This window comes from Brassica napus, chromosome C7 (genome assembly GCF_020379485.1).
Source record: "Brassica napus cultivar Da-Ae chromosome C7, Da-Ae, whole genome shotgun sequence".
Classification (NCBI taxonomy): domain Eukaryota; kingdom Viridiplantae; phylum Streptophyta; class Magnoliopsida; order Brassicales; family Brassicaceae; genus Brassica; species Brassica napus.
The window spans coordinates 33,159,940-33,173,889 of NC_063450.1; the positions used below are offsets into that span (position 1 = coordinate 33,159,940).

At 36.8% G+C, this 13,950-nt stretch overlaps 2 protein-coding genes across 6 annotated transcripts; one reads left to right on the forward strand and one right to left on the reverse strand.

Moving 5' to 3' along the window:
- Positions 1-641: 641 nt before the first annotated feature.
- On the reverse strand, positions 642-2,196 carry LOC111208027 (zinc finger BED domain-containing protein RICESLEEPER 2-like). Its single transcript, XM_022706719.2, has 2 exons — positions 753-2,196; positions 642-670 (listed from the first exon to the last, which is right to left on the reverse strand). The coding sequence occupies exons 1-2, from the start codon at positions 2,194-2,196 to the stop codon at positions 642-644; spliced, it is 1,473 nt and encodes a 490-aa protein (XP_022562440.1).
- Positions 2,197-9,375: 7,179 nt separating this feature from the next.
- On the forward strand, positions 9,376-13,473 carry LOC106379424 (DEK domain-containing chromatin-associated protein 3-like). 5 transcript variants are annotated; one of them, XM_022695447.2, is made up of 7 exons: positions 9,376-11,705; positions 11,800-11,949; positions 12,026-12,059; positions 12,205-12,284; positions 12,453-12,512; positions 12,583-12,693; positions 13,077-13,473. In XM_022695447.2, exons 2-7 carry the CDS (start codon positions 11,854-11,856, stop codon positions 13,083-13,085), a joined length of 390 nt encoding a protein of 129 aa, XP_022551168.1. In that variant the 5' UTR covers positions 9,376-11,705; positions 11,800-11,853; the 3' UTR covers positions 13,086-13,473. The 5 variants fall into 5 exon arrangements, 4 of the variants coding, with proteins under 4 accessions (XP_022551168.1, XP_022551167.1, XP_048618312.1 ...); XR_002655488.2 differs by lacking the exon at positions 13,077-13,473 and having other exon boundaries at positions 12,216-12,284; positions 12,583-12,999; XM_022695446.2 differs by lacking the exon at positions 13,077-13,473 and having other exon boundaries at positions 12,583-12,999.
- The last annotated feature ends 477 nt before the right edge of the window (positions 13,474-13,950 follow it).

Sequence of the window (13,950 nt, forward strand, 5' to 3'; positions counted from 1 at the left end):
GAAAAACAGTAGGATCTGGAAATCTTTATGACTTGTGAGTTTAGTATTTAATAGGCATGGGCATTCGGTGTTCCAATCGGGTTTCGGTTCGGGTCTAATCGGGTGTCGGGTTTACAAAAATCAGCCCCATTCGGGTCTTTTTAAAGTTCGGATCGGTCTCAGTTCGGGTTTAGTCAGGTTCGGTCCGGGTTTGGTAACATACCGAAGATCCGACTAAACCCGATATACTTTCGGGTTTCGGTTCTTAACCGGGTTTCGGTTCTGAAACACTAACTTATACTTGCTTAGACACTACTAAAAACTTGGTATTGTATTACTACTCAGCCTCTTTATGAATAATGCCATGTACGTTAACCTAAAAACAGGTCGTAAAGCTACTATGTATACAAAAGGCAAACATAAAAATATACACATCGAATTGTAATCAGACACATATAAAAGCAACTTTCAAACTTTATTAAAAAGAAGTGATGCAAAGATCACAGTTATTGAAATGAAAACCAAACGAGAATAACCAATATCCAAGTGAAAACCAGGTCTAAAAGCAACATTATTCAATAAAATAAAAACCAACTCTTTCATACTTCCATCTTTAGCCTTCCACGTTCAAGCTTCAGCCTTCAAACTCAAACATCCAGACATCAATCGCCAATGTTTTGAGCTTCAAACTCTGACAAGAAAAGGTAAATGATTTAAGTGAAATGACTAATACACAAAATTTAATGAATAAAGCATAAGTTAGAGAAACATACCTTTCTCAAGCTTCTCAAGCATCTCAACATCAGCTAGGATTTGTTCATTTGTAGTGATGCTTGCATTAAGCTTGATGTCAGCTTTCATCCATTGCTCAGTACACACAAGAACCTCAATCATGAAGTGAGTTAAACAACTTCTATGCGGTTCCAATATCCTTCCACTTGTGCTAAAAGCACTTTCCGATGCCACTGATGATACTTGCATAGCAAAGAGATCTCTAGCCATTTCTGCAAGAACCGGGTACTTGATTTTGTACACCTTCCACCGTGACAGAATGTCAAAATCGAGTCCCATTAAGATCTTAGGATTCTCTACAGCTTTCTTCAAGTAAACTTCCAGCTCATCCCTTATATCTTCACCTTTTGCAGCAACAAGATCCTTGTACACAACATCCATTCTTTCATAGCCAAAATCGTCAACTACCAGTTCCATTCTGTCTGTTGCTTGTTCCTGAGACTCTGAACCAGGGACATTAGAAGCCACCTGCGACTGTGATGCTTGTCCAGAAGCCCCTCTGAAACGCATGTTGTACTCATTGAACATGCATGTGAGAAGATCAGTCACTAACTTTAGCATTTCCTTGGCCTCGAAGCCGTCTTTCCCATACAGTTTCTCAAAACAAAGCTTAGCAAAATGCATCTTATTCCTAGGATCAAAGATTTTCGCTAGGATCACCATTTTGTTGACACCCTTGATGCCATCCCAATACTTCAAGAACTTCTTCAACATTTCAGATGCTTTCACCTTCAACTCAGAGTCTAAGCTACTAGCTAAAAGATTGAGATTTCTCTCGATTGTCACAATCTCACCATAGCATTTGAATGCATTGACCTTAGATGAGGCTGAAACAACCAGAGTGCTGTTGTAAAAGATGATCAAAAATCGAATTAGCTTCTCAACAGCACTCCAATCGCTAGCAGCAGGTGGTCCACACCTCTTAGACCCGTTTTCTACTTCTAAAAAGTAGTCATTATACAACCTATCTTCAGCTTCCATCCTATCAAATGCTATCTTAAACTGCATTGCTCTAGATAAGATGAGAAAAGTTGAATTCCACCTAGTATTTATGTCTAGGGGCAAGCTACCACGAGTCATCTTACCAGTCAGGACTCTTTGATCAAATGCATTCAACCGACTGGTAGAAGATCGAACATACTGAACAGCATTACGGATAGCCAAGACACTCTCGCCTAAATCATTCAACCCCTCCTTAGCAATCAAGTTGATAATATGAGCAGAACACCTCATGTGCAAAAGGTTCCCATCTAAGACCAAAGCATCAGGAGAAATTGACCTAAACTCACTATGGAACCTCCTAATAGCAGAAGTATTAGCAGTTGCATTATCTAATGTGATGCAGAACATTTTCTCAATTCCCCAGTCTGCTAAACCGTCTAAAAGAACAGTAGCATATGGTCTGACCTTTGTGATCCATGACATACTTGAATCCAATGATTAACTTCTTCAGTTGCCATGATTCGTCAATGAAATATGCAGTGATAACCATGTAACTTGCACCTGTGAGTCATGAATGAAAACCGTTAACAAATTTGTATAATTGTATGTCATTATTGAACTTGTTATGAAAAGAACTGGAATTTTATTGTATCGCGAGAATTTAAATAAGGGCAAAATTTATACCCGTAGAATTTATAACACTGATAGAAAGATTATTACAGAGGGAAGAGAAGAGTGAATGATGCATTTTCAAATGATCGAAATCGATCATATATATAGAAAAGAAATTTCCTGTGCAAATAGTGCAGCGGACCCCACATCTTTTATATTTTCAACGAAAACGGCTCCTCCTCCTATTTTTGACTTTCGTAACACTCCCCCTTGGGGGCCGGTGTCACTATCCGCTCTTGCTTAACGTCTTTGTTGCCTCGTTAAAAACCTTTCCAGGAAAACCCAATGGAAAAAACCATAGTAAGGTAAAAAGAGTACAACTACGTAAGCTCCCCCTCGAATGAACAATCATAGATCCTTCTGATGGCGCATTCCAATGTTATGGATGTGTTTTCTGAATACCGAGGTAGGGAGTGATTTTGTGAAGAGGTCAGCTGCATTTTCGCATGATTGGACATATCTTACTTCAATCTCTTTCTTCTTCACGAGCTCTTGAGTGTATGAGAAGAACTTCGGATGAATATGCTTCGTTCTATCGCTTTTGATATATCCGTCCTTTGTTTGAGCAACACATGCTGCATTATCTTCATATAAAATAGTTGGCTCCGTATCTTCGCCAATCCCGCTGCTTGAACAGATGTGTCGGCTCATTGATCTCAGCCATACACATTCTCTACTTGCTTCATGGAGTGCAATGATCTCAGCATGATTTAAAGAAGTAGCCACGAGCGTTTGTTTCTGGGAACGCCAAGATATAGCAGTGCCTCCGATCGTAAAAACGTATCCTGTTTGCGATCGGGCTTTGTGTGGATCTGAAAGATATCCTGCATCTGCAAAACCAACCATTTGACCTTTTGAACTTTTAGGATAAAATAAGCCTAAATCAATGGTCCCTTGGAGGTAACGAAAAACATGTTTGATCCCATTCCAATGTCTTCGGGTTGGAGATGAGCTGAATCTTGCCAAAAGATTCACAGCAAATGATATATCAGGCCGTGTACAATTTGCAAGGTACATCAGCGCTCCAATTGCACTTAGATATGGTACTTCCGGACCAAGTATCTCTTCTTTCTCCTCAGGTGGTCGAAATGGATCACTTTCAATATTAAGTGACCTAACGACCATCGGGGTGCTAAGAGGAGTTGATTTATCCATGTTAAATCGTTTCAACACTCTTTTAGTGTATGTGGATTGATGCACAAATATACCATTTTGTGAATGTTCTATTTGTAGGCCAAGACAATACTGTGTCTGTCCTAGATCTTTCATCTCAAATTCTCCTTTGAGATAGTCTGATGCCTTTTGTATTTCTTTTTGAGTTCCGATAATGTTAAGATCATCAACATATACCGCGATTATTACAAATCCGGATATTGTTTTCTTGATGAAAACACATGGGCATATAGGATCATTCACATATCCTTCTTTTGTTAAATGATCACTGAGACGATTATACCACATACGTCCAGATTGCTTTAACCCATATAATGATCTTTGCAATTTTATTGCACATAACTCTTTAGGTTTGGAACTTAATGCTTCTGGCATTTTAAATCCATCAGGAACTTTCATGTAGATATCAGTATCTAATGATCCATATAGATAAGCTGTAACAACATCCATGAGACGCATCTCTAGATTTTTATCAGCTGCTAGACTCATCAGGAATCTAAATGTAATGGCATCCATAACTGGAGAATACGTTTCTTCATAATCGATTCCAGGTCTTTGAGAAAAACCTTGAGCCACTAGACGAGCTTTGTATCTCGTAATCTCATTTTTCTCATTTCGCTTTCGAACGAAAACCCATTTGTACCCAACTGGTCTCACATCTGCAGGTGTGAGCACAATAGATCCAAATACTTTTCGTTTATTAAGCGAATCAAGTTCAGCTTGTATTGCATTTTTCCATTGTTCCCAATCATGTCTCTTTTGACATTCATAGACAAATTTTGGTTCTGGATCATCGATTTCTTCATTTATTTCACTTGACACAATATATGAGAAAGCATCATCAAGGTCATTTTGTTCATTTCTATTCCATATCCTTTTATTATGGATGTAATTAATAGAAATCTCATGATTATCTTTCGATTCATGATGCTCTGATTGATGATGCTCTGATTCATCAGAATCCTTATCATTTATTTTTTCCAAAATATTTTCTGCTATTTTGGGTGCATCATATATTTCAGCTTTCTTCTGTTTCCTAGGATTCTTATCCTTAGAACCAACAGGTCTACCACGCTTCAGGCGTGTTTTTGGCTCTCGTGTGTCATCCTCCTTTTCTTGTTCATTTGGCATTTTGATACGAGCAGGAGCATTTGCAGCTGGTATATGAGATTTAGTTACCGTCTTGGTATCTACAAATGCATCAGGTAGCTGGTTAGCTATACTCTGTAAATGCATAATTCGTCGAACTTCTAGTTTTGACTCTTTAGTGGGAGGATCAAGATATAACAATGATGGTACACTCCATTTTATATCACTTCCAATATTTTTGTTTTCTCCCCCTAGAACTGGGAATATATTTTCGTCAAAATGACAATCAGCAAAACGTGCTGTAAAGACGTCACCAGTCTGTGGTTCTAGGTATCTAATAATTGATGGGAAATCAAAACCAACATATATTCCCAATCTTCTTTGTGGTCTCATCTTTGTACGTTGTGGTGGTGCTACATGCACATATACCGCACAACCAAAGATTCTAAAGTGGGAAATGTTTGGTTCTCGACCAAACGCTAACTGTAGTGGGGAATACTTATGGTATGCACTCGGTCTGATCCGAATGAGTGCTTCTGCATGCAAAATGGCATGTCCCCATACAGAGGTTGGAAGTTTTGATCTCATGATCAATGGTCTTGCAATCAATTGCAGACGCTTAATTAAAGATTCAGCCAAACCATTTTGCGTATGAACATGAGCAACCGAATGTTCAACTTCAATTCCCATTACCATACAATAGTCATTGAATGCTTGGGATGTGAATTCACCAGCGTTGTCTAGTCTAACTCTTTTAATAGTATAATCAGGAAACTGTGTTCGCAGTTTGATTATCTGAGTTAGAAATCTCGCAAATGCCACATTTCGAGATGATAATAGACAAACGTGTGACCATCTACTGGATGCGTCAATTAATACCATAAAATAGTGGAATGGTCCACAAGGTGGGTGTATAGGTCCACATATATCGCCTTGAATTCTTTCAAGGAACTTTGGTGATTCTTTATCGATTTTGGTTGGCGATGGCCTTACGATCAATTTTCCTAGAGAACATGCAACACATGTCATTTTATTCCCTTGAGAAATCTCCTGGATTTTCAGTGGATGACCATGTGAACTTTCTATGATTTTACGCATCATTGTAGTGCCTGGATGGCCAAGGCGATCATGCCATAATGTGAACTCTTCTGGGTTCTGTTTTACTAAAAGATTTGATTCGATCTCATCGATATAAGTATGATGTAGTCCCGAAGGAAGTTCTGGAAACTTTTCTAATATGTGTTTTCTGCCACATTTCTCAGAAGTTACATACATGTATTTCTTTTTATCCTCAGTTGCAGACTGAGTATCATATCCGTGAAGATATGTCTTTAAAACTCAACAAATTCCTTTTAGAACTTGGAGAATATAGAGCATTATTTATGGAAAATTTTGTTCCATTCGGTAAAGTAAAGTTTGCTTTACCAGTTCCTTCAATCACGTCTGCAGGACCTGATATTGTATTGACGACAATTCTTGTCGGTTTTATATTAGAGAAATATCTCTTTTGTCTCAGAATAGTGTGCGTTGTTCCACTATCTGGTATGCATATTTCACGAATCCGTTTCTTGGATTTTGCTCCATTAGCATTATGATCCATTTCTGAAATTGTCATAAATATAAAAGAAACATAAAATTCATTCATATAAAGAAAAAAGACACAATAATTATACAATAAGATGACGTTAAAAACATCATTATTTGTTTAAAACATGAAATATAATAATTATACATGGTAATACTGAAAACTATTCAATACTCTTATCATAGGCATTTCGATTCTCTTCAGGAGTAATCTAGTCCAGCTCATTAGCGAAGTCGGAGGATTCAAGGTATGAGGTCCCTTCAACATTTTCCGTGAGGTTCACCTCTTTAGCCTTTCCTTTCGTGGACTCTTGATATAACTTACAGAGATGTGAAGGAGTACGACAGGTACGGGACCAATGTCCTTTACAACCACATCTGTAACACACTGTCTCACGCTTCTGGGTGGTATCCTCTTGAGTTTCTTTACCCTTGGAAACTTGCCCGGGTCTAACCCACTTATTAGATCCCCTCCATTTGGGATTGTAAGTTTTTCCACGTTTGTTGTTGAAACGGCGGCCATGACCTCGATTGGCATGGTTTCTTCTTTCCGAATTTTCTATCGCCGTAGCATTCACTTCAGGGAATGCTTTGGCTCCCGTAGGCCAGAAATTGTGGTTTTTGATTAAGAGCTCATTGTTCTTTTCAGCTAACATGAGCGCAACCATTAATTCAGAAAATCTCGTGTACCCGCATTTTCTGTAAATTTCGGGTAAGAAGTGAAGCTGTTTGTGGAAAGTGATGTATGTTTTATTCATCATTTCTGCCTCAGAGACAGGATTACCACAATACTTCAGGAGTGCAACTATCCGCAGGACAGCGGAATTGTAATCCTCAACCTTCTGAAAATCTTGGAACCTCAGATTTTTCCACTCTTCTAGAGCGTGAGGGAGGTTGATTTGTCTCTGGTTATCGAACCTTTCTTTTAAAGTTTGCCACAGTTCAGCTGGGTCCTCGACGTTTGCATAGTCGTGCGTTTGATTTTCATCTAAATGCTTCTTCAGGAAGATTATCGCTTCGGCTATATGTTCGGGTGGTGATTTGTTACCGATTACAATTGTTTCGGTTATCTTTTTCATCACCAGATATGGTTTCACGTTTGTGACCCACCCGACGTAATTTTTGCCATTTATTTTCAGGGCCGGGAACTGGAGTTTCTCGATGTTTGCCATTTGTAATTCTAAAACACAAAATAATAATTTTATTAGAACTTCATAATTAAAAACCGTTTACATTAATCATACAAGCAATTACAAGGAGAAGCGATGTAAAGAAAATTAAACCGATATTCATCTTAAATTCACTCAGAGTAAATTCTCCAACGAATAAACCATAAATAGAAACACAAATAAAAATGGCACATAAAAACAAAAGTGCGCGAATCATCTTTCTTGAAATAAAAAATCGGAGGAGAGCGATTTGAAATTTTTGAGAGAAGATGAAATGTTTTGGATGATGAAATGGAGTGAAAATGAGTTGTATTTATAGGTGAAAAATACTGTTCACAACCGTTGGAGAAAGGGGAAATTTTTGAAAAAATTTCTTTGTGACCGTTGGGGTTAAATCGAGTGCACCAAAAATTAGTCTGAAAATATCGTATTCAACGGTCAATCAAATCTATAAAATTTCATAAAAGTAAAAAAATTATGACAATAAAATATTTATGTTATGACAACAAATCATGCGACGGCTCAGCCGATCAATGCAGAGTAATAAATAAATTATACGGCGGCTCGGCCGACCAATTAATAATAAACAGAATATAATCAGCCGACCAATAAATAATAAACAGAATATGAGGCGGCTCGGCCGACCAATAAATAATAAATAGGATATAAGGCGGCTCGGCCGACCATTAAATTAATTAAATTACTAATAAATAATATAGGCGGTATTCCGGCCATTATAACATGATATAAATAATAGTAGAGGCGGTATACCGACCATTATAACAGGGTATAAATGATACAAATAAATTTTACCGAATCGCAGAGTGATCGTGCTGATAACGTGTTATGAAAAGAACTGGAATTTTATTGTATCGCGAGAATTTAAATAAGGGCAAAATTTATACCCGTAGAATTTATAATACTGATAGAAAGATTATTACAGAGGGAAGAGAAGAGTGAATGATGCGTTTTCAAATGATCGAAATCGATCATATATATAGAAAAGAAATTTACTGTGCAAATAGTGCAGCGGGCCCCACATCTTTTATATTTTCAACGAAAACGGCTCCTCCTCCTATTTTTGACTTTCGTAACAGAACTATGAATTGTATTGACATGATTAATAAATAAAACACTTTACCTGTGACATGAAATACCCAAATATCAGTGGTAAGTGAAACTCTTTGTTTGCTTGTGGTGAGCAAATTCTTTAATGCTGCTTTCTTTTTCACAAACATCTCCACAATGTTCTTGTAGCAGTCCTTCTTGACTGAGGCTTGAACAGGTTAACCTTGCAATATAACAAATTAAAAGAGTAAGTAATGTTAGATTATTTCAAAACAAATATTAATAAGACAATGTTATATAAGGTATTACCTTTTCGTAGAAGTGCTTAAAAGCAGTACTTTCAATGAATGAAAGTGGCAGTTCTCCTAACACTAGAAGCTCGTTACAAGCTTCTTTGAAAACCGTCTCAGACACTTTAGATGCCTTCAGATTTCCTTCACTACCAAGTTGCTGTTGATTTTTTTCTGACTAGTTAACCACACTTGGTGTTCTTTGCAGATTTGCAAATGCTTCTTCAGGTTAGAAGTGCCTGACTTGGATGCACATGAGAAGGTCTTTTGGCAATGGTGACAGATGCATTTGTCACGACTCTCTTTGGTTCTGGTGTAATTCTTCCAGAAAAAATACCTTGGCTCAACCAGCTTCTTCACCTTGCTCGCCTGAGATGATGGTCCATTTGCATCAGCATTTTTCCCTTGGTACTCTTGCTCTTCGTATTCCACATCCATTGCTTCTTCAGTCGCTTGTAATAGAAGAAGAACAAGCGTTAGAATTAGTAAGAGCTTGTTCACAATAAATTCAAACATCATACGTTAAACATGATCACTAATATATCAGCCACATCACAACAAATAGACTCGATATCAACACATATATGATCAACGCTTGATGACTCATTACACATAATGTCAATATTAAAAAATATAATCAATTATAGAATCATCATACGTTAACTCATCAGACATCACACGTGAAGTTCAAGCTTCATCACACTCATATGAAACAAGTTATATCTTAAGAACTTTCAACCAAAGTCAACAACAGAAGCTTCTAAAAACGATTTGTGACAGAAGCGTAAAGACTTTCAACCAAAGTCAAAATAAGAGAACAATTATAGAATCTAAAAACAACAAAAGTTACATGTATCGAATATTAAGACTAATCAAAATCACGAGGCTTGACCCAAAACACCAACATATTATCCCAACCAAAAACGTGAAATTGAAAAACGAAATTAAATTTATCGAGAACTCAAGAGAAAATTGAGTACCTCGGATTGATTATTTTATGACTAAAGAGATGGATTGGTTTATCAATTTTGAAGAATCGCAAAGCCATTTATATAGGAACTGGTATATAGGGTTTCAAATTTGAATCGATGATGAGAATCAGTGAGGATATTTGATTACGGGGTTAAGGAAAAGATATATGAAACAATATTACGGGATGATGAGATTTCGGAAAGGTTTGGTAGAGGATTTCGCAGAGAATCTCGGTGTTAGGCTGTGTAATCGAAAAGAAAATGGAAAGGGATTAGGGTTGAAAAAGTTCGGGTTTCGGGAGTAACCAATCGGATCTCGGGTTTTTACCCGACCCGACCCGACACCCGTTGTACCAAGAAAACATGACCCGATCGGTATATTTAGAGGATCTGAACCCGGCCCGAAACCGGTTTTATCGGACCGGGTTCGGTTCAGGTTTTCGGGTTCGGATTTATTGCCCAGACCTAGCATTTAAGAGGGCAAAGACCATACTTAGAGCCTTGATTTCTTATTGTTGTACTCTTGTCTTTTCAGAATAGAATAAATGATCTTCAACACCCTTATTCTTATGCAGGGCGACCCATGTCTATAATAGGCCCTATTCAAATGTTCGGTAATGTGCCCTTTTTCTATTATAATTTTTTTTATAAAACTTTTACTATGTTGAAAAAGGGCCCTAAGCCATTGCTTACTCTGCATGTGCTCTGAGCCGTGCAATTTTACTCACGCCAGATTTCAAAAAGTGAGACATGCCAACCATGCATAATAGCTTGATTATGGAAACTTGTCATCACCAGCAGTCTTAAACCATCACAGAGTATCATTTCAGCTAGTTGGAGAATGAAATTTAGTCCCATTCTAAATATTTTGAAATTTGGTTTGGAAATGGTTCCATTTTTTTTTTAATTCAGATATAATAACACATCATAAGCTATGTTGAACCATACTTAATTAGATTTGGTTCTAATTCGGATTTTGGTTATCCGAATACTTATTTTTGTTTTTCACATTGAAAATATGCAATTTAATTTACAACCTTGGAAAGTTTAAGCAATCTAAACTAACAAAGATTTGATGGTATAATTAAGAAGTAAGTTTTAAGAGAAGAAAAACATAACAAGTTAAAACTACCAACTAATAACTCTATGAACGTATGAAACATTATTTAAAATTCAAAATAAAATAACATTGTGGAAACTTCAGAAAAAGTTATTCATAATCGAACTTCAAAAGCAATTGTCAAAACATAAAAATCTCAATATTTGACCAAATACCAAAAATATACATTTAACTGAGTATATGAGATAATTATTCATGTTGTAGATACTTATTGTGATTATTGAGTATTTTGGCCACTTATTCAGGATTGAGTTTGGGTTTGGTATGAAGTTTTTATGGGGTTCTGAATTTTTTTAGGTTTCTTTTGGATATTCATCTATACTATTATCTGTAAAGTGGTTTTTCGCAACGAAATTTTGACGTTAAAAGTTAGAGTGGTTAATATCGTTTATACCCTTAATGAATAAAATATATAAATTACCTACAAATAGAGATGTCAAACTGGGTATTGGACCGCGGGCCTGGCCCGTTAGGGATTGGTGCAGGGGGGTTCGGGCCTAGGGATTCATTACCCGCAAAATAGCGGTCCTTGCGGGACTGGGCTTGTGCGGTACCGGGTTTAAAGCGGGACGGCCCACCTCAACCGTGGGACGGCCCACATCAACCGTGGGACGGCCCACATCAACCGTATCTCGAGGCTTCGCTGTCTTCACCTGAAAAAAAAAGAGTGAACCACCGGAGCTTCTTATCTTTTCGATCAACCACCGGAGATTCTCTTCTTCCTCGAGCCTCCACCGGAGCTTCTCTGCTTCATCAAGCCACCACCAGAGCTTCTCTTCTTCATCGATCTCCCACGGCATGCCGTAGCTTCTCTTCTTTATCGGGCCACCACCTTCTCCTCGTCACCGACCAAAAGGTATATATTTTCTTCCTCTCATGAACTCTAGACTTTATATATTTTGATTACTATTTCTGCATGTGTACTTTGTAAATGATAAACTGATGCAAAGGATCCAAGTCCAGAACCTCCTGAAGCAAAAATAAACTGAAGGTTAAAAAAAAATATGAGAGGTAAAAAAAAACAAACTGAGAGGAAATCTGTTGAGAGGCTTGTCGCAGTGATTGACACAGACTCTTCGAGAGAATTTTCTATTGAAAAGGTTTTGCCAGTACATTCCTGAGTTAAATAGAACTTCGTTGCTACATGTGTTCATAACTATCTTTTGGATATTACAGGGGCAAGGTCCATGTCTCAAAGATATTCCCAGCGGTATGTTCATGACGTTTTGAATCTTGTTGAATCCCTTCAAACCAAAATATAAATCCTAGAAATATTTGAAATTCCTTTACTGGTTTCGTTTTGTTCATCTAATGTGCAATTGAAATGAAATATATATCTTGAATAACCGCTGTAGTTGCTTACAAGGTAACGAGGAAGACGTCTGATGAAAATTTAAAGTTACTGCACACAATTCTATTTGCTAGGAGAGGGAAGGTGAGTGTCTTATTCTGTCACTCTAATAGTCATAATTCTAAATTGTCAATCACATGCATATTCTTGTGGATTTTGATCAGTAGTTTGGACTCAAGTTCTGCAGCTCTTATGTTAGCCTCAAGTCTACTAATCATGTTTATGTATGACTCATTCTTAATGTTTGAACAGGCTGCTCAGATCAAGACAAACATATTGGGCTTCTCAGGCTTTGTTTGGCATGGAAATGAGGTGCGCAGCGTCACACATTATTTGCGTATGCATTTTGATTTGTATATAATGGCGTCTTTGGTACTTGTAGGAAAAGGCAGAAGAGAAAATAAAAGAGAAGCTTGACAAATGTAACAAAGAAAAACTGTGGGAGTTTTGTGATCTGTTTGACATACATATTACCAAGGCTACAACAAAGAAGGTCAGTATGCACATGAAAGAGATTTTGCTATTATCAAGTCAGCAAGAAGACTAAGCTATATGTAGTTACAGCCTAGTCAACTAATCTATATATGCATATAACAATGATGCATATCAGCTGAAAGACTAATCTCCATAGCTACACGTACACGTATTGTTTCTTCTCGGTATTGTGCTTGATAATAAAATTGTGCTTGATAATTAAATTGTGCTAGACACGTATACGTACACGCATTGTGCTTGATAATTAAATTGCCAAATACTTGTGTTGTGTCTTCATGGTATTCCTATAAGATTAGAAATAGACTTTGCTATGATCAAGTCAATTCTTGTTTGGTGTTTGTTCCTCAGAAACTCATTCTTGTTTATGTTTGTTCGTGCAAGAGGAAGTAGACAGTGTAATATCCGATATCCCGCGGGACGGTCCGCGAAGGCCTGCAAAGAATGCGATACGGGATTGGACAGCTATTTTCAGGACCGCATCCGCGCGGGATAGGCCCGCCGTGTCCCGCCCGAAGACAAACCCGCAGCGGTACGGGACGGGACGGGATGGGAGAGCCCAATTGACATCTCTACCTACAAAAAAAAAATTAAATTATTTTGATTAGATAAGAATTATCCAAAATCCAAAAATATATTTTTTTAGAAAAGATAATTCCTATATATACTGTGTTATTATCTGAAAAATACTTTTTAATAAAAAATATTTTTTTTAAAAAATAGAAAGCACAAATAACTAAATATTTATGAAATAAAATTCTTAATTTTATATAATTGAAAATATAATGTTGAGTGATTTTTAAGATTTACTTATTAATATTAAATAATTTTACAAATCAAAAAAATATTATACGTAAGAATGTTCAAATGAAAACATAAATAATAATTGGTTAAAAAGGTAAACATAAATTAAATAATAATGGTAATTTATCATCATAGTTTTTTAATTAGTAAAAAATATATTAATAAGTAACTACAAAATGTACAAAACACCTAGTTTGGTTCATATTCAGCTCAAAATACCGTAGAATAAGATTCATTTAGTATTATGTCGGACGGTTTTAATTTATCTTTTCGAGTCAGATCGGTTTGTTTTCTGGGTTTGGTTCCTTTACTCACCCTAAAGAGTAATTTTTGTCAAGTCCATATCTTTATTGTGCTTCAATCACCTTAGAAACAAGAAGTACGTTGTCCAAGAACAATCGGTATTTCACAAAAGCAAATGGTTTGGGAAGATTAAGTGAGAAAACAGTTTATT

Excerpts from the sequence above, each read along its gene's own strand:
- LOC111208027 (XM_022706719.2), bottom strand. The coding sequence starts at position 2,196 with ATGTCATGGATCACAAAGGTCAGACCATATGCTACTGTTCTTTTAGAC. Across the intron at positions 671-752 it reads GCTTGAGAAGCTTGAGAAAG|AGTTTGAAGCTCAAAACATT; the intron begins GTATGTTTCTCT and ends TTTTCTTGTCAG.
- LOC106379424 (XM_048762356.1), top strand. The coding sequence starts at position 11,854 with ATGAGAGGTAAAAAAAAACAAACTGAGAGGAAATCTGTTGAGAGGCTT. Across the intron at positions 12,285-12,452 it reads TATTTGCTAGGAGAGGGAAG|GCTGCTCAGATCAAGACAAA; the intron begins GTGAGTGTCTTA and ends ATGTTTGAACAG. Across the intron at positions 12,513-12,582 it reads TTGTTTGGCATGGAAATGAG|GAAAAGGCAGAAGAGAAAAT; the intron begins GTGCGCAGCGTC and ends TGGTACTTGTAG.